This window comes from Glandiceps talaboti, chromosome 15, assembly GCF_964340395.1.
Source record: "Glandiceps talaboti chromosome 15, keGlaTala1.1, whole genome shotgun sequence".
Lineage (NCBI taxonomy): Eukaryota > Metazoa > Hemichordata > Enteropneusta > Spengelidae > Glandiceps > Glandiceps talaboti.
In genome coordinates this window covers 16,420,097-16,444,572 of record NC_135563.1, presented here as the reverse complement: position 1 = coordinate 16,444,572, position 24,476 = coordinate 16,420,097, and the positions used below count along the sequence as shown (strand labels likewise).

Below are 24,476 nucleotides of genomic sequence, written 5' to 3'. Positions count from 1 at the left end.
GCTATGGAAGTCTAACCTGTATCGTAACAATGGTTCATTTACAATGGACTTGGAAATGTGATATCAGTGCAAAAGAAACGTCATGCAAAAACCACTATTGCCAATATGTCTTAACAATGAATACATAAACAAGCATTTTCAGTCCCCAAGTCTCCATCCAACGATATCATGTGTAATAGCTTTTAATTTTGTTTTTCAAAAGTTCCTTCTCATATTGAAACACTTCTACACACACACACACACACACACACATACATACATACATGTATTGCAAAAATTTGCTAATTATTCATGACAAATTGACATGAGGCACCAACACAGTAAATGTTTCAAAAATATCATGCATACATAGATGCAGACAACAACTGTGGGAAGCCCTGGTTTGTACATGTATTGCAAAGTACAGCATAATGTAACTTTGTGTTTCATTTATTACCAATGTCAGGCTATGTGTCAACATACATCATTCACAGAGAGAAATAAAAACAAAAGAATTTTAAAATCACACATGCTCACACAACATGCACTTCACCTCAGATCATCTTGTACTTAGGACAATTCCAGTGAAATATCAAGTTCACTGTCTTTTATACTCTCATTTATGTCAACTATTTTAAACTTACATCACCCTTGTCATACTACAGTTGAATTTTTGACATTGAATATTACATGTAGTCTTTAAAGCTACACTGGCTGCAACTGAAACACTTTTTGAAAGTGTTTTGTTAGATACAATTACTTGCTAATAGTATTGTACACCCTGCACAGTATTTGAATCACCTGTGAGTAAACATATTTGTATAGCAGTACACATAGAAAGTAACTAAACTAAACAAATTGATGTTTGGGTCAGTACCCTAAATTCAGTGCTCAGTTTGAACCTGTTACTGTCCTGCTTATGAATGAAATTGGCCTCTAATTACATGTAACATTTACAATGTCTAATTATTGATATATTTTAACAGTTTTCTGTGAATATATTGTTGGTTGTCTCATCACAAAAATAATACTCAAGTTACAACAAGTGCACCTTTAAATTTGAGTTGCTGTGATCCTATATCTGACATTCACATCTATGTACAGCAATTTCGTCTTTTAAAACTGACTTCATCTTGTACTATGTCTAACTCCTAAATTCACATCAATTTAAAATCTTTACATAAATCTAAAGAAAACAAAGATCAAATAAAGGACAAAAATGGAAGCAGAGGTTACAAAAAATGTACAAATGAACACTGGTGACTGTACACAGATTACTAAGATTAATGTTTTCAGTTATCATGGCCATCAAATACTACATTTAGTCATCTCTTCACTGACAATTTGACAACAATTGGTTAACATAAATAAATATATACATTCATTGTCTACTTCCTCATAGTATCATTAATATTCTAAGTTAAATCACTGACTATTCAACTCCCATTTATAAAAAAAAATTATTGTATTCACATGGAAATTTATTTCTGAGATTTTCTTGGATTATTTTATTAATCAGAGCGATACAGGTCACCTTATGAAGACAATTTAATGTTTTAGACAGTGAAAAAAGACATGGCAGTTTACTTGACATTGATGGATACTGTATTTTAAAGCTTGTCCAATATCACATATTAATATCTGACTCATTTTTTCAAACTAAATACAACTTGTTAAATAATCTTTGCCGTTTCAGTAAGATTTAAAAGAAGCTATCATCCATCGAGTTCTAGTCCAATCCTGTTTTTCTTAACAAAAGACAAAATCATTATTGCTTCATTTCATGCCAGTTTGATAAACATCAAACAAATATCACAAGGAAATGCCACTACACGAGGGACAACTTAAGAAATTTAGTAGCTATCTGAAAAATGGAGATACATGTATTTGTCACTATCACAGTGTCTCACTGCAACGTATAATAAAAGAATTTGAATTGTTCCATCCTCTGGTTAAGAAATCCGTAGGTTAAAAAGCAGACACAAAAGCTGTGCAAACTTTTGTGTTTCATAACTTTTGACAGGTTGCTGAAATAGTCTACACCCCTTTCATTCATGGTTTCCACTAGTTGTTAACATAATCATTTCATCTGATATTAATGACATCCCAACAGCATTTCATTCTGAGTTTTGTATTAACCATTTTCATAATATTATCTTTGTATTGCTATTCTTCACTTGTGTGATATTTTTAAACAAATCTTAAAGTTTCTCTTAGAAACGTAACGAAAATAAATCATAAATCATATCAACTACATTATAATTACAAAGCAAATAAAAAGTGTCTATGCAAAGATCATGCGATACTGTAAGGTTTTACATTTAGTTATGGGGTCCATCCCTATTCCTATCTTTAAACCAACACTAAATATAACACCCTAGCTCAATTATAAATAAGTATCTAGTTTATGATCGACCCACCATTCTTTGTTTCTGTCTCGGCATTATCAAATACTTTGTTAACTAACATATAAAATTAGCATCCATATTACATAGCTGGAGTTAAGAATAACAACCTTTCACACTTAGTATGGTACACTAGTGAAACCAAAGAGGGTTGTCATTGTCACATCTTATTTCAAATACAATTTCATGCTAAATTTCAAACCATGCAGACAATTTTGACACCTGGTCTGGCAACATATTCATTACAATCACTATTAGGACAGGCTGGTAAGCCCAGACCGATGATCTCATTACAGGCTATACAACATGTGGAAATTAGCAATCAGTAGGACGCTCATAGTATATTACATGTGCATTAATTTCCTATAACCATCGACAATAACTTTGATCTAGCCATTACAGAATAGTGGGGGCTAACCCTGTGTATTAAAAAGTTCTGGATGACATATACACAGAAATACTCTTTTGTCAATACGTAAAATATGGGACTATCTCTTTATTTTCTGTGTGGTGGGGGGGGGGGGGCACACACAGGGGCATGTAGGTGCTCTAATCTATTACCATCTAAGGTAGTTTGACATAGTTACTACATACTGATGTGAAAACACAGACTCCAAGCTTCATGACAAAGCACACCAATTATACACTTGGAAGCCAGCATCAGCTATTGTCAGATTTTTCACATTACACAAAATATCAAAGTTGCCCCCTATACTGGTAGTTACTGAAGTTAGTGGGAGCAAGATCGTGTATGCCACTATAGTCTCACTTCAAGTAACAAATTGGGGGAGGAAGTTTATTGGTAATGGTATAGATCTAAACAAGCATTTTGTCATTATAAATTATTATTTTTACCCTAATGTTGTTAGTTATAGTGAGGTTATAGTGCATACAAAATGTTTGATGTCTGACTGTATTGCATCGATCACTTCATAGAATAACACAACACTGGTTAGTCTTGCGAGCCTGTAATAACATAGAAAGAAGGAAAATAAGTTATATAAATTATAAATAACAAACAACTTTCAAAGTTCTACTTTTTTCTGACAAGGGTCAACAGTTGTAATTTTCTACTGCAGACAAGTATTGGCCACAACAGTTATAAACATCTATGCTGAAGACACAACTACATATTTTTTTAGGATTACATAAAATTCAATGTTTATCACACTAAAGAAAGTACCAGGTGCTGAAACTCTCCGAGAGAGTTGCTTTAGAGATTGTTTTGGGATGCTGACTTAGGGATACTAACACTTGAATGATACTAACGTTTGAATGACATCTACGTTAATAATATTGGGTTATATGTAAGTACATTGTACACTTACTGTTTTGTAGAAAGCTTTGGACTGCATGCTGAGATCTGCTGATTTGTCTACAAGGTCGTCTAACTTCTCACCTCTCTGTAGAACAGCTTCTATTGTGTTATGCTGAAATCAATCACAGATATGTATTAGCCAATGTCTTTAGCAGTCTCTGGCATATGGTATATACACAGAACATCCATCTATCCATGCACACATGCATGTGCGCGTGCACGTGCACGTGCACACACACACACACACACACACACACACACACACACACACACACACACACACACACACAACATTTCTCCCCTTCATACAGACAGTCATTTCATAAGATGAAAGTAAAGAAAAGCGATGACCTGTACTTAGAAACGCAACATGGACTCACCATGATGACTTTAGTTTCATCTAATTCAGCCTGCACTTTCGTCATTGCATCAGCCTCCCTTGGATTCTGTAATAACATAAAATTTAGTGTTTATGACGCAATGTATACAAATCTATGCATCAAATTAAGTTACCGGGATTTCAAAAGTTTAGTAAAAACACTGTTATACATATAGACCTTATTCATGTCTTGGGACGAGTGACGAGTGTCAAGAACATTACTCAGATAATGATAAGCAAGTTGCATACTTCAATTTCTCACACTGCTATCTGTATTTTCTTGATTGTTAAAATTTAAACAAGAATCAATTCTGTTAAAACCATAGTGGTAATTTTAGCAATGCAGTAGTAAATTGAACGAGCCATGTTGACATTTACCTGGTATTTCTGCATGGTAGCCTCCAATCCCTCAAATTTGATATCACTGTAATCAAACAAAGATGACAGTAATTAATTTTTTCTACTTCATCTACATACGATCTCATAACTTTTTAAAAGCTTCTTTGTTATTTTCATTCACAAGTGATGATTTTATCATGATTATCATTTTTTATAATCATATTTAGGCCCTATTAAAAATAAACCTCCTAACCTTTATGCTGTTTCAAAGACTACTCATTAGCCCACTTGACAGATTTGAGGAACAGCCTTCTGACTGCAACCTCAGGTAGGACATCAGAACTTGTTTAGTGGTCTGACTTAGGACATGAGATTACCAGTATTTAAAAATCTGTGTAAAAGGTAAATGTATCCAGAACAATTTGTACCTTCAAACATCTATGAGAAGACAGCTAAAACTTCCATAAATCACTCTGAACACTTTCTGTATGTAATACCAAGGTTACTGGAATTCTTTAGCTTGTACTATTTGCTGTGTTATCACAAATTCATCTTATCTGATACAGGACATGGTGTCTTTACACATAGACATATGAAAAAGGCAGTACCCTAACTAGACTGTAAGATACATCTTGTTGTTCAGCCCTGTCACACTTCTCAACTGAAGTGGTTGATAGCAAGGCACAATGCATCATATCTTACAGACTATACCCAAACAGCCAACAAAGCTATGCCATGATAGTATAAAATCTTACTTTTGTGATGCATTGGGCCATAGATGAGATGGAACTTCTGTTGCAAACTGATCAAGAACTTTGTTTAGGACTGTGAAGGCTACTCGTTGTGGATACTCATGATCTCCTATAAGAACACCAGCTAGAGAATCTGAACGAATGTAGGCATGGCACATGTAATCTGGAATATACAACAGTACAAATTGTCAATGAACACAATAAATTGACCAGCAAGCTATATTAAAGTGAACACTGATTCCTCTCTAACTTTCAAATTTGAAATTATTAAGAGAATGCTCCACTGAACTGTTCTCTCTGCCAATTTTGTTTCATGTCCCAAACAATTTACTGACATGTCGTAACACCAACTTACCAAGAATGATACATAACTTTTCAGAATTTGTTTCTCAATCTAATCCATCTTACAGTAATGACTGCCATATGTGTGAGGCTATGTAAGTGTGCTTCATTTATGACTCATTTTCACATATTTCCTTTTTCCTTTTTGCATCTCCTTCAGGCTTGTTTTGCATATTTTGCATTAAATTAACTTTTGACTTGTGTAATAATTTATATGGTAAGTAAATAACATAACAGTAATAAAAGAATCATTGTGTTTTTAAACTAAATAGTCTGTTTATACATGGTTTTAAATACTGACAAGTTTTACCATGGATGGCTCAACACAGCAGTGAAAAGTTTAGGTAAGAACACTCCTCTATGCATGAATAATTATAGAAACAGCTCATCTAAGCATTATAAAACAATGTAATGTAATGTAATGTAATATAATGTAATGTAATGCAGTGTAATCCAATGCAATGTAATAAAATATAATATAATATAATATAATATAATATAATATAATATAATATAACATAGTATGTACTGTAATCCAATATAATATAATATAATAACAAGAATATATTTATTTTCCAGCAGTTGTCAAAACATAAAACACAATACATATATAGGTACATATTTCCAGTTTGCATGTCAGTCAATACTACTTTGCGTACATCAAATCCACATGACAATTACAATTAAGTAATAATTGACTTACCTTCCTGTTTGACTGACGTCCTCTGTGCAGTCATAGTTCTTTCTATAATAATCTGACTTGTAAATTTCATGAACTCCTGTGCACTGTGTACATTGCAAAAGAAAAGAAAACACAATGGTTGTAATTTACCTTTCAAACACAGGCTGACATAAAAATTCTGTTTGTTTACCCTTCAAACATACATATAAAAACAAAACAAAATTATTCATTTGTCCAACTGGATGTCTGTATTGTACATACAACCATCTGTTCGGATAAACATAGCATTGCAAATCATGTGTTGATACAAAAATACATCTGCTCATTTCTGCAAAAATTTGACAATCAAAAAAATTTATTTAACAATACTTAGGTATAAAAGAAGTTACTTTTGCTTTATAATTAAGTGGCACAAGCTGACTTTATCAGCTTTTTACTGAAATTAAATTACTTTATACAAATAAAACATGTCATTTAAAATATTCTAGTATGTCTATATTGAGGCATACCTTATATGACATTACAATTTGTGTTCTGCCATTGTTATAACTGTTGATTGCATAGTAGGAAGTTCCTGTATAGTTTTTGATACATATAATAAATTACATCATTTGATCGTAATATTCTATATTAGGTTTGAGTTCAGTCAATTGCAAATGATGGTGAAGTACACATTAGTAAGTGGAATACTGTGAGTAAGTTTTAATATGCAGAAAAAAAAATAAACCCCAAAAACATATTAACTCAGCTTGGGCCACTTAAATGTTACCCATTTGGATTATATGGTAATTTATGTTAATTTTATTAGATTTAGAAAAGATATTAGTTCAATCTGTATATGAAATACTGAAAAAACTACAGGCTTCACAACATTGGTACAGACAAATTGAGACACTTTGACTATAACTTTAAAATCATGACAAATTGTTTACATAACTTGCTAGTAGGCAGAGCCTTTTAAAAAACCTATCTTCACATAATGACAATGTCAAAATCTATGAATACGGAATTTTTTTTGAACATTTGATATCACGCCACACTCACCTAAGGGAGACTACAATGTTAACATTCTGTCTGCTGGCATATTTTCTGGGTTATGTAACAATGTAATTATGTTTTGACAGACAAAGCAGGAATGGATGTAATAAACACTAATCCCCCTGACATCTATACATATGTATAATTCAATACTGTCACATGTGTTTATGGCCCTAGATTTAGACCATGGACTATATCAGAGACTGAAACATTCATCACTGCTTTTCTGCTGATGTGGTTGTAGCGAGTGGTTACATAAAGCAGGAACAATAATGAATCTTTAAAAGGGACATGGACCAACTTCAGACATCATTTTATCTGAATTATAACAACTTAAAAACCAGAGACTATAGAGTTTCAATTAGGTGGCATGGTGTTTTTCATGTCTCACATGACTTGTTATGAATTTCACACAAATAAATTACAGGCACTGATAGCGGTGTAGCACACAATAAAATGTTACCTTTTATATCACTGTGAACACAAAGAAAGATGTAAAGAGAGATCTTAAGATTTGATGCAGGGATAGTACTAGATTAACCACACAGACAAGTAAGAACTTGTCTGTGCTAAACCTGGACACCCCATGTAGCACCCTCAGCAAATACCAAGACAATTGGCCTAGCATATGTTCACACATACATACACACACAGCTACACAAACAGACATTCACATTGCCTACAACACTACTGAATCTCAGTTCACTGTCATTGACACAACTCGTCAAAACTGCACTCAGTGTGTTATTGACAGTCATCTACTTTTCAAGCTGTTATTAAACTTGATGTGGTTAACTTTTTGCTTATAACTAACCTTTCTCACAGCAATCATAGACATTACTATTACTATACAGTATAACACATAAACTTACCTTGATTTCTGAAAATAGCCAAACGATGATAAATCATAGTGTGCTTTCAAGGTTGATACTTTACTGCCCTTGTACAGAATTGTAAATGAATACAGCTTCATGTTGACAAGTCAAATCTTTTATTACAGGATCTAGGATGATGATAAAATCCACCACAATATATGTTTTTCCTGTACGGAATCAGTGTCTTGGTGTTGTATCAAACTCGTAACTGAAAGCGAAAGAGATGGAAATGCTGATAAATATTTTCTTGAGCCATATCCACCCAGTTTTATTTAAACTAGATAATTTTTATAAACATGTCTCCTGAGAAATTCAGCAAGAGCTGACCTTCATGGGTTCAGTGTTAGTGCTGGAGGAAACCAGTATGCCCAGGGATACTGTGTTATTCAGTAGAGTCAAACTGAACAATACTATTATTTTAACATACAGCGTGGCAAATTCAATCAAACCCAGACTAGGGCTTGAACACTGACTGTGGTAGTAAGAGGCCTGCTTGTGGTTACCCAACCGGCCACTGACATCAAGATATGTAAATTACATAGGAAATAAACTAGTTTTCATAGAAGCCTATGACACATCATCCCCTTTGAATACTTTATTTCTGTGCAACTAGTGGATGAAATGGACTAACAGTAAAAAGGATTACAGAGATGTACCTTGTGATCACATGAGTGTATATGTATTTAACATAGGTGTCATTCTATTAAAAAAAAAAACATGGGACCAATCTGATTAAAATCTGATGTAGATGTCAGCTAATCGTTCATTGTTATTTTACCTCAGTATTTTTGCTTGAATTGACCTTTGTGACACTGATACATGTTTACATTTTCGAATTGATGGCCACCATAAAAATAACAATGAACGATTAGCCGACATCTACATCAGATTTTAATCAGCTTGACATGGGACTAGATCCTAACAGAGATGTCTTCATTCACTGTGTGCCCCTAATCTTTGAAAATCAACAGACAAATATGGAGTCTCCATAGTGTAAATGAATCACATGATGGAATGGCTTCATTTGAACCTTCTTTATGACGGTCTTGTAATTTGAAGGTTATGGGGCCCTAAGGAATCAGGATGTCATACTCAAAGAAAAATACAAACTTTCACAGTTTGGGTTAATTAGTTTGGTAATTTTTGAATTTGCAAGTTTTGACGGGAGCAAGCGTTAGGGGGATAAGGGGTGGGGGTGGGGCGGAAAGGAAACATTTTCTTCAGCACTATACTTCATTGAATACTGTCCCTTTCATATGCTGGATTCCATATGGTCATACATCTTGCATACATATTTATTTGATATATTAAAGTCACGATTGTGGGGCATCTTGTAGTAGCATTGTTGGACTAAATGACACATGGTCTTGACCTGACTGTCTCATATACAGAATGAAGTGTATTTTTAATGTAAAATATCAAAATGTGTTATTTCTAATTTTATCTCCCATTATGTGTACTACCGTTTTCTTATTTGACCTATATCAGATACTTATGTTGGTTCAAATATATACTTATATTTCTTTCGTCTTCAAAGATCATGCATAAGTAAAAAACAACACAACACGGTTTGACATATTAACATTAATAACACGGCTATTAAAATTATTTAACGGTCGGCGAACTCAATCTTGATGGATGCAGAGATGGCTTTATGTATTCGCTTCCGGGGTACTTTACACGTTTCGGACACTATTGAATATATTTCACGACAATACAGCAAACAGAGGACGTATATTTACGCAAAATTCATAAATCGTAGAAGAAAATTGCAAGATTTCCACTTACCTGTGTTGTATTGACGTGGAACCAAAGTCTGTTGTCAAAATGAGAAAACCCCTATTATAAGGATATGACGTCATCACCACCTCGTTCTGAGCTCATTTATTTGTTCGTACAGTCATTTTTGATTTTCCAATAATGTATGGTAGACTGTTTGGGGGCGCACAACAACGACGGCTGCGACGGCTATAAACTAAATACTAAAAGCTTCTCCGACCGCAAGGGGGCGGGCTTCGATATCCATTCTCTTCTCACACATACGATTGATGTTGGTACAAACACTAAAATAATAGTTTTCTTCTTATTCACCTTGTTGTATATTAAAGTAGACTGCTTCTGGTTGGCTATTAAGGAACGATTCCATTGCATAGAAAGCAATGACAACTTTATGCTCTTGCTCAAATCATATTTGGTGTCAGTGGCTCTTGTTAATACAGCCAAAAGGAAACAAAAGATGTCTCTTTTTTTCATAATTTTCTTACAAATCAGTACAACCTTTCAAACATTCTACCCTTCCGGTTACCACAAGGATAAATTTTTCTGAAGTTGACTTGAGATAAAAGTAGATGTATACCCGCCTTTGGCGGGGGTTATTGCTTAAATAATTCAACCAATACACAAAATGTGATTTGATATTAAGCTGACAGCTTTTAACTGCAAACTGTCAGTGTTGTTCACTCTACGATAGATGGCACTGTTTATTTTACCATGAATTTACGTGGGGTAGGAAGCCATTGAGGCTTTTAAAGACCCCTTACTGTTCTGAGGTGGTTATCAATACACGCTTTAAAATGATTAACTGATGAATTAGCAATAACCGTTTCTGGTAAACTGTTCCAAATGTCTACGACACATTGACTGAAAAAATATTTACGTATATCCAATCTGTATAAGTGTGATGTGTTATTCCAACATATTTCCTCATCTGTTAGCAGGTGTGTTCAAACTCAAATACATCAAATGAATCATTTACTCTCTTACCAAACCATAATCAAAAGATGAACACAATTCTCCTTTGAAAAAAACGTACTTGTCACTTCTTTATTCATCTACTAAAAAAATCTGGAAACACTGTCAAGGTATGTATTCACTGATTACAACATCTATACCAACAAAAGCAAGACATGAAGTGATTACTGTGTGTGTGTGTGTGTGTGTGTGTGTGTGTGTGTGTGTGTGTGTGTGTGTGTGTGTGTGTGTGTGTGTGTTGTGTGTGTGCATGCATGCATGTATTAAACTTACACACTTCCTATGATGAAGGACGTAACCACTTCCTGTATACAACAGAATACATCAAAGAGAAGTACTATTTACTAGTAAAGCTACACTAGCTGTAACTGGAATGATTTACAAAGGTTATAGCACACATTCAAGCAATTCACAGTTTTTTGCACTGAGCTTTCAACTGGAACATTTTTTGAAACTGCTTTGTTAGACATAATGCCTTAATCATAAAATTTATTGTACACCTTGAACAGTACTGAATCACCTGTGGGTAAATATATTGTGTAGAATTACAGTACACCTAGTATAGTGCAATAAATCCAATCAAACTGATTTTTAGGTCCACACCAAAAAAATCAGCAACCAAAAGAATCATGATTATAATGCTACTTATAGATAAAACAGACATCTAGTTGACATGTACAAAATATCTAATTATTGGTATTTTAACACTTTTCTGTGAAGATATTGGTACTTGTTTGATCAGATAAATCATAACCGGTTACAGCTAGTGCATATTTTGGGGGTTAATAAATTGATATAGCACATACAGCAATTCTACTAATGTAAGATGAACTTTATTTCCACCTCGCCTTGATTATATGTCTTTCTAAATTCTACACTTTTTTGCACATTTTTTTTTGGTAATACATTTTATTTCAATTTGTAATATAATAACTCTTTGATAACCACAGCAAAAAAAAATTGAACTGGGTATTTAAAATTTAAAAGCACCAAAGTTGGTAAATTGAAATAAATATCATTTTTGAACCTCAAGCAAAATCTTTTCTTTTCATGCATGCACTGTGATGACCTTAAAACTTTCTTACTTATTGCCACAGGATATTTAGATTTAAAAAAAAACAACCACAACAATATCTGACCAATCAGAGTTTATCTTACATTGTGGACAAACTAACCAATCATAGACTAGCTTACATTACCACCTGACTGATTGTATGACAGTGTTTGTGGTAAAGCCAACCAATCATGGCCTAGCTTCTATTTTGTAAAATCACTGACCAATCAGACTTGATATTAATTCTGAGACACCTTTTCAAATTTTTTTCATCTGAATTGATAAAACTCTTATCAACATGTACATATTAAAATATACATCGCATATTAAATAAATCAAAATAATGCTATTCTGTTTATGGAATAACTTAATTAGTAATAACCATAATTCATCTTTTAAAAAAAAGGAAAGCTGGAAACTATTGAAATTAATAAGAATTTCATAAATAAATCATTAACAACTAACTCTGTACAAACTTTGAGTGTAAGAGATGAGTTATCATTATTAAATGTAATTGTGACTAGTAATTTTCATTTCATTAAAATTCAGAAAATGAAAATACCGGGCTTACTACATGTTATAATCACTTTGGATCAGGTTTCAAGTCCAGACTAGTACAACGGCCATACTTACAGAACTGGTTATTTCATTTCTTAATTAAAAAGTCACTTTTGGCTAAAAAAAAGCTGAATATCAGTGACTTATTAATACCGTGTGTCTCAATCGAAAACACCTAGTATGCTGAAATTCTTTTAGAATTGATATTTGATTATATGTATTTGCATACATTAATAAAAATGTGTATATTACTTAATGTAATGAAAAGGTCAATTTCACAACCCTGTTGATGTTCTTGGCTGAGGTGTTAAACAAAAACACCATTTGGGTTTTTAACTGGTAAAATACATGTCGCAATGGACATAATAGTGTTGCAATGGACATGATACTTTTTAATAGTGTCGAAATGGACATAAAAGTACCTTGCATTCATATATCAACTAATCTAAGCAGACCCCTATCATCTGTTTATAAAGATTATTGTGTTTTGGCAATAACAAAACTGTAGACTTTGTAATACCCTTGTATTGTGTTGTATTACATACTTTGTTCCCTGTCTCCTCAATTGTTACAAAGTATAGGTAAATAGAACCATAAATTAAATTTTAATAAGAACATACCAACCTGGAATACACATTGTTTACTCTTTTTGTAGTCTTTCAAAAAATTTTCTGTGATAGAAAATGGTGGGATATTGTTAACATCAGAAGAATACTTTTCAACAAGTTCAATAACAGTAACAAATAAACAGCTGCATAGCTTTGACATGCACTACTTTGACCCTTGATGAACTTTGACCCTTGATGAACTTTGACCCTGTGGCCTTGAAATATCCTATATACGGAATTGGTTGCAGAAAACAGTCTGTATATGAGTTGTCAGTTAAGATTGAAGTCAGAAATCATCACTTATTCTAAAATAGTTTTCTTTGTCATTTAGACTGCATAACACAGAAGGAACCAGTTGTTTCTTAAATCCCAAAACAATACAATATATATTTCTCCAATTTTGAGTCAAATATGTACAATTCTCTTCAACTATTGCAAAAGATTGGTCACCGAGCTTTAAATAAATGCAATGGAAGATATTATAGTCATGGAGTTGTATCTGGAAGAGTAAACAGTTCATCTTCTCTATAGATACCACATCTCAAACGCTGCATGATTCACCCTCTCTCTACATCTCAAACTCTTGCATGATCTGCCTATCTTCTCCACATCATTCTTCGTTCTTATTCAACAGTTGTACAAGAGCACCAACAGCACCAAAGTAACCCTGTAAAATTAACAAGAATAATAAAACAAAATGTTTTACACAACAGAAAAATTATTCCAAATAGGAAAAACTTAAACTAGTATATGTCTTACTTAGAGGTGGTGTACATTTAGAAATATTATCATTTTACTAATTGGTAATCATTTTGTCTATTTAGCAATGGCTTGGATCTGGCCTTACACTGTTGAAAGCCAATGCAAAAATTCTGAGCAAACAGATCAATTTCTTGAAAAGTCTTTGTAAAGTTGTGGATTTCTTCCTCCAATTTCTTGCAATTTATATGCAAGAAATTAACTAACAAACCAACACTTTTATTTTACAATTTTCCCTTCATTCTCTACTATTATTTTCTTGTGTAAACACTACTTTGCTGTTTTACCATTGGTGCACAAAGGCAGAGGAACAGCAATTACAAATGTATAATGAAAACTTAGTTGTCCTGTTTGAAAGGAAATCTCAACATCGAGGGCGCTTCTCTATGCTAACTAAACCTGGAACACAATCAAGATATGATAAGAGATGATCTTTGACCTTGATAGCAAACAACATCTCATGTTTATCTACAATATCTTGTAGGTAGGGTCCTGGATTTATCAGAGGTCAACAAACTCTTGGAAATAGAGCATGATTTATCATAAATGTGCTAAGAGAGTGCATAGTTCCTTTACAATGTAGATAGCACATACCAATATACCAATAATGCAAAGCATAGTACAGGATAGGCAGTTTGGTTGCGACAGGACGTTTCTTACCTCATGTTCTAGGAAGAGAGCTTTGATAGCACCTTTAGACCAGTATTCCATGGCAAAGGATAATAGTTTCATTGCTATAGGATTGACACGAAGAAAATTACCAACAAACACCACTCTCTCAATACCCTAGAAATGAATAGAAAAACAGATTTTGCTGAATGATTTGTTTTCATATAGTCATAATACATGGTGAGTGATACTGCTGTACATATAAGGTTTATACTCTATTGCTTTCTACATATCTATCTTTGTGCCTTACTGGCCAAGGGACTGGGCTAGCTAATCTGACTTGATATACTGGCTTGCCAGAATATTCTGACAAATGATATTTTCAAGCCAGACAAGCAAGTCTCTGGGCTAGTAATGTATTTGTGAAAGATGCTTGTGGTTTTTTTTTTATTTCTGCAATACTCAAACTGCTTTCTTAAAACTTGAAGTTTAACAGCAAATTACAACTTACCACGTTCAATGCACACATTCTGGCTATAGAGCCGATGTTGTTTGTTATTGTCACTAAGGTAGCTCTTGCTAAATCACTTTTACTAACACTTTCTCGTCTTTCTGTGATATTCATCTGACCAAAACTGAAATATAATCAGAGCAGGTATTTAGGATGATAAAACAAGACAAGAGGACAAGTAATAACTACAACCAGGTCTGGTCAAAGAAACTCAAAAAATTCTTTGATTGTGGGATTATGCCATTTTAATATAAGAAATTCAGCTGAATTGAAATTCTTACAATTGGAAGTGATAGTTTATAACTACAAGACTAGTCTTTGGCTTTCAAATCTAGCAATCATTCCCAATGCCCAGTTTCACCTTTTTGTAGCACAACTTTCTGTGCTGAATTTTAAATTGTCACCAAGAGCTGTATTAATCCAATTGCAGCATTAATATAAACCAATGATATTATTGCATACACATGTGACATACATTCAGACTGAAAGTGAAGTTTAGGTAATAAACATTATTTGCATATCAGGAGTGGTTTTCACAAACAAGTACCAAATTTAAGTGCCAGTCAATATGTGATCATGGATTACCAATGACGTGTGCTGTTGTTAACATTATTGGTACGATGTCTAGCTAGTTTTTTTCACTAATAAGACATCCACTAGGCGTTGGAAATGAAAGCCAACAACTCTAGTCTCTTAGCCAAAACAGTCCAAGGAGCAATATTTAAAACAATAATAATTATAACTATACTTATATTATTCTGAAGAGTCAGTAAATCTAAGCATATGTAAATTTCAGCTGGTGTTTAAAATGGAAATAAACATAATTTATGTCTAGTTAAATATCAACATACTACCTAGTAACGTATGCAATATTAGATTTAACTACTACTCTACCATGTGTTACATCTATAATCCTATTACACTCACATCCTGTGTATTCAAAGATTATTCAGTAAAATATCATTTCCTGACAATAAAATAACATGGAAACATTTTTTTTCAATAAATTTATTCATTAAGTGACGACATGTCATACTTCTTTGACAATTATCATTTTTGTAAAATTATCAAAAAAATCTCATAACCATATTTCTCGTCATATTGATAGGAATGCTTTTCAGAAATTTATCAGATCACACAGATTCTTCCATTTTCATGATTTGAGTGTCTACAATGTATTGACGTCAGTAATGTCAAAGTATTAAACCAGGATTTATCTAACCGATCGCTCGTATACACAAAGTTGGTTGGATTTACTTGACTAAAGACTGGTGGAACAACAAATCATTCCACAAAGAAAATAACTATACATATCAAGATATCGAAATGTACAATGTGAAATGTACAATGTGAAATGTACAATGTGAAATGTACAATGTGAAATGTACTATGTGAAAATGTACTATGTGAAAATGTATAAATTACAGAATAGAAATGCACATTGAAAGAGATTATACGTATACAGAAGCAACAATCTGTACATATAGAATGAATGATCAATATATACCGGTATATATCATTGACAAAAAGTGCCTATAAATATTCTAGACAGTATTCTTCTGCAATACAATAGCAGGTTAATATTAAAATGACTCCAAATTGTACTGAAGTTCTAAAGGCTCTTTGTCTGGGTTTCCATTCCAATTTGAAAGGAGTGTCTGGGGTTAATTTTGTTTTATTTTTCCCTTCATACAGTATTACTATAGTAAAGCATAAACACAGAAAAGACACAAGTGTGCAGAGGACTATTAAAAACAAGTCTTCAACGTTTGAAGACATAAACCCAACACCAATGTTCTGTTCAAGGGGGGTTACATGTAGCTATTATGTAAATTCATAAACATCATAAATAGCATTATCTGCATAAAGTGATATTTATTGACCACAAGAGAAAGTGAACACATTGGTTATATGTAGTGAAAGATATTTTAAATATTAGAGGAAAGACCGCAATCTGCCAAAACAGCTTTTTCTGATATCATGGGAGTAGACACTTGAATGGTGTCTCTATAAATATTTTTTAAAGATTGCTGGACCATGTCAAAAGGTCAGAATATGAACATACAGCTTACCTCTAATAGTAGAACTATAAGTATGCATGCTTGACTGATGTGAATGACATTTGTGCCACATTTGATTGAAACTGAACAGTGGGTAACAGAGATACATAGTGCTGTCCATGGGCACATGGTCATGGGTAATGTTAACATATATTGACACTACCAACATGTCTGACATCATATTTGACATGGTGATACTTACCTACTGGCTACTGTTGACCCTGGTAAACCAAAGCGATCATAATCACCACCATAAATATCCCGTACTAATTTATCTACTTTTGTACTATCACCACTGGCAGCCATCTCTATTGCTTCTTCAAATGTTTGGCAGCCAGTCAATAAACAACACAGACCAAGGAAAGTACCACCACCAAGGCTGTAACAAAATATACAAAAGTATTGTTATTTCTTACCAGTCACAAACACAATGTATAAAACTCTTCTGTTAAAGGGTTTTTGAGGTTATGCAACTGAGGTATATTGTGTACTTGTCAGTGGCCAACGTGGTCTGGGGCTGCAGAAAGGTCGGGGAAAGTTATTTAATGCTTTTGCCTTAGTTAAAGGGGAATGCCACTCCAGGTAAAGACATTTTCATAAACTTTGGGTTCTGGCAAGTCATTTCATCTTCATTATGCATGATTTCCGAGAAACAACTCAGTAGATGAACTTGTGCCTCATTTTGGGATTTTTGCTATGGACCACATTGTCTCATTAGAGTCAGCAGACATGCATTATCAATAGCTTAACAATGAATATTCATGATGTTCCTGAAGGTAATAAGCACTTCAAAGTCATGAATATTCATTGTTCATCTCCTGCATATGTATTTCACATATACTTATTTATTATATTTACTAACCTAGTACCGCTGACTCTTCCATAATCTTCCTGAGATTTAACAGCAAGGATGCTAACACCAGATCCGATGTTGACTACTAGGTATGGATAGGGATTGCGGAAATCAAAGGGAACTTTTTCACAGGCTTCACTGTTGAAGGGGTCTGGATTACTCCAGTAGTAACATTCATTAGGTAATTTACTATCAATGTAGTGAATCCCTGTTATCAAGCAGTCTAACTCGTCATACTTCTCAAGTTCCATGTCAACAATCTGAAGCAAAAAACATAAATATGTGGAATTTTCAGTCTAGCTTTCAACTATGAAGATGATACTTGGATTATAAGTGCTATGTAAATTGTAAGTCTTGACAAATCTCTTTAATTTTGTGACTATACATAGGGGGGGGGGGGTTAATTCCCATGATACCTTTGGGGTATGTTTTTTAACCTGTTGGTCTGCGCACTCTTGACTGCAATGTTTCTGACAGCCTCAGGTCCTATAAAAAATACTTGGTCTAAAACGGGACATATTTTTGGGGTTGAAAAGGTCCAGAAAGGGGGTTGGGTTTGACGCACACATAAATGCTGTGTCCATGTTGTCATTCTTATAGTGATATGACTACAAGCCAAAATGTTGACTTTTGTTGCATTTTTGTCAGATGACATTAAGTTGACTGTAGCCAGGAGACTTTCCTTGGTGTAACTATCTCAAGAAACTTTATTTCTCTCCTAGTGTGTAAAGAGTTTCTTGAGATAGTAAAACCAAGACAAGTCACTGGGCTGTAAGTTGGTTTTCACAGGGTAAGTAGTGCATATTTCTTCAGTAATCTTTCTGTCACTTTATGTACAAGGAAATGTTTGTGAAATAAGAATTGTCATCATTATGTACATAAAAGGCCACATGCCAATTTGATTGAAACAACAGCCAAAAGGTACAGTATGGATCATTTATTACAAATGTGTTCAGCATATAGTTCACTGAAGCACCAACACCAACAAATTTCTCAGTCTTACACTGTGCACATACATTGTGTACCACTCTAGTAATTTCAAATGAATTTCAAACCAATAAAAGTCCACACATGTGCTCCCGTGATTCATTATCTAGGTTTGCATGTACTTTATCACATGATGTTTGACCAGGTCAGTCCATAAAGTTGTTTATTTCAAAGGCTTGCCCTTACACCATTTACACTGTGGATATAATCTTGATTATTTACACAATCAGTAAAGACAAACTTAAATTATGTAATCTGCTATTAGTAACTGTTCTGTTTCTTCTAAACAACTTAGTTGAAAAACCTTGAGCATGCAGACATAACAAACATTTAAATTTCTTTTATGTAGGCTGCTTGAAGTTTGAATATTCACAGTTTTCTATCCATGGAGGTAAAATCACTGTGGTTTGTTTTACATCCATGGTCTCAACCATCATGTATTTTTACATCATAACAAAATAAATATAACAGTTATCTTTACCTTTGCACCCATATCATTAGCCTAGAATCCAGGCGATTGGGAATTTGAAATTTGATTCTCCAAAAAATAAAAATTCAAAATCCCATATCGCCGGGATTCTAGGTTACCATATCATTAGTCAATATTCAAAAGGTCTGACACAACAGAACAAAGTTATCTATGCTATGAGCTAAATTATTAGTATTTGTAGGTAAGGGGGGAGGAAAGGTAGTATGCCTTCTTCTCTTGTTAGGTAGTCTTGATGCCGATGTGGTTTCAAGCTAAACCTCTGTGAGTGGATGTGTAAATCATAATGATACTGTAGGAACTAGACTACTTGTTAGGCTACTCCCTAACAATTTCATTTTTCATATTTTTTCATATTTTTTTTTCAACTGCTTGTTGAATTACATACATGTTCTACAGGACATGATGATCTATAAAAAAATGCAAAACACATTTACATATAGTTATTGATTTATATCGAAAAAAAATTTCAAACAGCAAACAAATGGATTGTGTCATTATGGGTTTTGAGACATTTTCAGAGACATTTTTGAGAAGTTGATTTTTTTGCGGTGGTGATGTTTAATACTACTGGTACCAGTACATCTTTCACTGCAGAAGTTAGTTTGGTAAAATGCATCAGTAATACAACAGCATGTCCATTGAACAAATATTTGAATGAACCAAAACAGAAGTTTTCACAATAGAACAAATTTGTTCCTAATTACCTACATATGTATGTGTCAACAGCATGAAGTGATTCCTGGTTTAGATCATAACACACATATCATATACATGTATATATTGTTGTTGTTTTAAATTATAAAGTCAAACTTCTCCGTACATCCATGTCTTCCCCTCCAATATTAATATTGAATGTACGAATATCAATATGTCATTTCACTGGTTTTCACCTCTTTTCTCAACTTTATAAAATGCTTGATAAAAACACTAGATACTTACATTCTTGAAATCTTGAGCAAACTTGTAGGCGCCACCTCCAGTCCCACATATAGTATGTGCAATGCTAGATAAATTTTTAGACTTAACCAGCTGAAGGAATGCTTGCATATCACATGTTGGAAATCGTATAAAATGGAGAGTTCCAGTACGTCCATGGATTTCAAAGTTTTTAATAGCCAGGTGTACATCCCTGATTCCTGTCTTTCCGTAGGCAGTGTTGGAAGTTAAGTAATGACGGATTGTCCGTAGTGTTTCCACTTCAGCCTCATGTTCCTCCTCTGCATTAATAAAGTCTGTGGGCTCAAAGTACACAAGCTTCACAAGTGTTCCTCCAATGTCTACGCCGGTCCATGGCATTGCTGGAATAGGTGAATAATTATTGTTGTTGGATAAGATTGACATTATTTGAGTTAACTCCCCCTATCGCATGTAATGGATGACTTTATCCATCAAAAACACACACACTTCAAACTCTCCGTCACTGTGTTTCACTTCAAAACCCTACAACCTGTTGAGTCTTGCAGGTTAGATGTACAACGTAATACAGCGTGACATACGTGGTTTTTCAAAAATACCAAAACACACAGAGACACAGATGTCTGCCACCTCAAATGATTGCTAGCACATGACACATAATCTTTCAATCTCACTGCCTGTAATATTTTAAAGCCAGTCACAGCTTGAGTATTTAAGAAGAAAACAAAACATCCTATTTGCATATCACTGAATTTACATATGATGTCACTGTTTGATATTACTATGTACACAAGAGGAAAGAATGCTTGTAAGTTTGAAACATGCCTGTGCCTGCAAAATCAAATTTTTTGTCACTTATCAATAAACTGTATGTTACATAATCTCCTTTCCTGTTCTTTGAAATGGAAATAATTTCATGTGAAAGTAAATAATTCTCAAAATCTAATATGAACTTTGTCAATTTTTGGGATAAAATCTATACAATATACATTTCATATGATTCTTTTACACTTAATATTGCTGAAAAAATTTTACTTGCAAAAAGTTGCATCATGTATCCAACTCTTATAGATCAATATTACATGTAAAAGGAAAGACAAACTCAATTCAAAAATAGCATAAAACACATTCCAACAAGCTATTCTCAATTTTTTTTCCATTTTCATTTCAACATAACAAAACTTTTTTGTTATGTTTAAAACTTATCACGATATCAATCCATAAAGTATTTTTTCTTTTAACGTATATCAACCATTCAACAATTTTTATTGCAAATTTTTAATGCAAATGACATCTAGTTACCTATAGCACATCATGCAAAATATGGTACCAGCTTACCCATTCACAATGTACCAAGACAATACACATTTTGTAACTAGTTGTCATTTGACATTTGCAATAAAAATTGTTGAATGATCGATATATACGTTAAAAGCAAAATAGCACTTATTATTCTAGAGTGGTAGACCGGTTGATGTGGCATTTTAATCATGTTGTTAATACTGTAATACACACATATGAGAATACATTAAGAAAGTTTTTAGTCCTACATTTAGCTAATTACAGTGTGTTTCACACTTTAGACAATTTATGGTGCTTGGGAGAGTTTTACAAGTTGTATACATTGTATTTACACTATAGATCTTTAGGGTATAAATTTGGACTTGATTTGGTTGGGTTTTTTTATGTGACATTGCCAATTAAACATTTATACCCTGTTGTTAATTCAACTTCAAATGGTGTTAGACCTCACAAAACAACAGCACACCATTTTTCCCCTTCTCCCCCCATAAACAATATCGAAATGAGTACATAGTCTTTTGTTATGCAAATTGTCTACTGTTTTGTCATTATTTTCTGGAGAGAACAGTGATGTAGGTGCCCTCATCTCCAACTAATCTCACTTCATATCTTGAACATCAAAACAGAAACTGCTCACATTTCACAAACTACAGTGAGGTGAGTCTATCCTATATCCCCAGGTGACTAAGAATCATGTGATAAAAGACACTTTAAATATCAACATGTGACATAAATAAACTTATACAGTGCATTAATCATGATAAATGATATCTTGAAATATGTTATAAATCATAGCACTATGACAGCATGTGGCGTGTCATTGATGTCACACAGTTCAAAATAATAATGATACTGACACTTTTTTAGGGTGCCCATTTCTTACAAGACTTTTAAAACAAGCCTTCATAGAAGACATAGCTCCCAACTGATTTCTTATACTTATCATGCAAATTTAAATTTGACCATCAAGATGAAGGTCAATGTCTGAATAGTAAGTGTACCTCTAACAATGGAGACTCTTGGTATAACATTTCTCAAGTTATTGAACAATTTACTATTTGACCTTGAAAATGAAGGTCAGGGTCAAGGCTTTAGTATGGGTATACATGTAGGTGCAGACACTTGAATATGTTACCTTAAATGCACAAATTTTGTATTTTGGAATATTAATATTATAGCAAAAACTTAAAAGATGCTGGACGAGTACTTTGATCTTTACAGGACTTTGTCCTCAACTTCTACCATGTGTCAGTTTATGACTTGCGTACATTTTTGTACCTATCTATCCACTAGCACTTATGAAATCAAATTTGGGAAGGAAAAACCGCATGAATTGAGTCAATAGTTACAGACCATCTATGACCTGGCAGAGCTTGAAAAGACAAGCATTACTATATATGTAGTCTGAAATTCATACTGCAGTCATATAATCGTTTATGTCTATCAAACAGTAGATAATGGATCTATGGTACTTGTTGCGTTGACAGTTACTGGAATTCTTGTATTCAGAAATATTTCCCAATATATCATTGTCAGCCCTGCATCATGATTTTTAAACTTAAATAGAAAATGTTTGAACAGCTAATTGTGAAATACCTCTTCAAGAATTAGAAAGATGTTTTCTTCCATCTAATATAGTGATAAATCAACTGACTCCAGTATGTTTGTCACTCTGTATAGTAGTCTGAATTCTTGAGATTTGGGTATGAAGGGAAGCTTGTCAACGTTGCAACACAAACTTGTGCATAGCTATCTTTGGGATCAAACTCATAATATACTCCTTGGCCAATAAAATGCCTGTAACCACCAGAACATATACAAAGAGAATGCAGGGCTATCAGATCAAACTTTGACTATCCAGTTCAATTCACACTGTTTCAATTATCATTACATCTGAACTGTTATCACTGAATGTGTTCTTTCAGGTCAAGGGTCAATTGCAGGTGATAAGTGTGGGTCATTCCATTCTTAGTACAGGAGCAGATTGGTCTGGGGAACATTACATAAATTACCCTTTGCACAACTCTACTCCTTCCTAGACCATCTCCTCATAAAAATGGAATGACCTACGCCTATCTCCATGGTATCTTCCACCTTACCCTATCCACGCGCTATCAATAGCATCCTAATCCAATATAAAATAAATATCAACACAACTTCTATTAAAAGTATTTCTTAAAATCTGTAAATAAAACGACTTACGTGGAGCCTCTCTTGCACAGATCTTTCCTTGAATATCGTTATTGCACGTCGCAGAATCCACTTCCATGATTCAAGGAAAATTAATAAACTTAAAAAGTAGCTAGGTATACGTATTTGACATGTGACGACATATTATCTATGAGTGATAGGATGAATAAACGGCGGTATCAGAAAACATCTACACCAACACGATATTTGTGATCGCTTTACCGGTGAATGTAAACAACGTGGTATTTACAGAACGTAAGTTTGTAACGCTAGGTGGCGTCTCGACGATGGCGTGATCGAGTCAGTACAGATTGAAATCACTCAATGGTGAAGCTCTTCGTGGATAATTAGGTTACTGTAAGAATTCAAAGATGTCAAACAACAAATACATAAACTTCTGACGAGAAATGTCAAATAACAGTCAGGGGAAACCCGGTATTTTTGTAGGTAATCCAAGATCGCACAGAATCAGGCGATATCATCGACGTTGTAAACCACCCCAAGTTTATAGTAAAATGCAAAATATAATAAATTAAAGTGTTCTGGTTTTTAATTTTATTTAATAGTTCAATTATTTTGCAGCTTCGATGATCTTAGGTACATTGTATACATTAACTCTGTTGTTTTCGGTGCAAATCAATCTGTAATATCGCAGTAATCCGACAAATCATTTCAAAATGGTAGTGCAATAACAGATAACTTAGGAGGTCAACAAATTAG

General features: G+C 33.6%; 2 protein-coding genes across 2 annotated transcripts; both read right to left on the bottom strand.

Moving 5' to 3' along the window:
• Positions 1 to 1,990: 1,990 nt before the first annotated feature.
• On the bottom strand, positions 1,991 to 9,970 carry LOC144446384 (synaptobrevin homolog YKT6-like). The gene is made up of 8 exons (XM_078136130.1): positions 9,898 to 9,970; positions 8,107 to 8,317; positions 6,218 to 6,300; positions 5,176 to 5,335; positions 4,460 to 4,505; positions 4,083 to 4,148; positions 3,713 to 3,814; positions 1,991 to 3,350 (listed from the first exon to the last, which is right to left on the bottom strand). Exons 2-8 carry the CDS (start codon positions 8,205 to 8,207, stop codon positions 3,315 to 3,317), a joined length of 594 nt encoding a protein of 197 aa, XP_077992256.1. The 5' UTR covers positions 8,208 to 8,317; positions 9,898 to 9,970; the 3' UTR covers positions 1,991 to 3,314.
• Positions 9,971 to 11,853: 1,883 nt separating this feature from the next.
• On the bottom strand, positions 11,854 to 24,228 carry LOC144446150 (pantothenate kinase 3-like). The gene is made up of 7 exons (XM_078135875.1): positions 23,769 to 24,228; positions 20,289 to 20,647; positions 17,882 to 18,132; positions 17,222 to 17,398; positions 14,960 to 15,083; positions 14,500 to 14,625; positions 11,854 to 13,747 (listed from the first exon to the last, which is right to left on the bottom strand). The coding sequence occupies exons 1-7, from the start codon at positions 23,833 to 23,835 to the stop codon at positions 13,691 to 13,693; spliced, it is 1,161 nt and encodes a 386-aa protein (XP_077992001.1). The 5' UTR covers positions 23,836 to 24,228; the 3' UTR covers positions 11,854 to 13,690.
• Between the last annotated feature and the right edge of the window lie 248 nt (positions 24,229 to 24,476).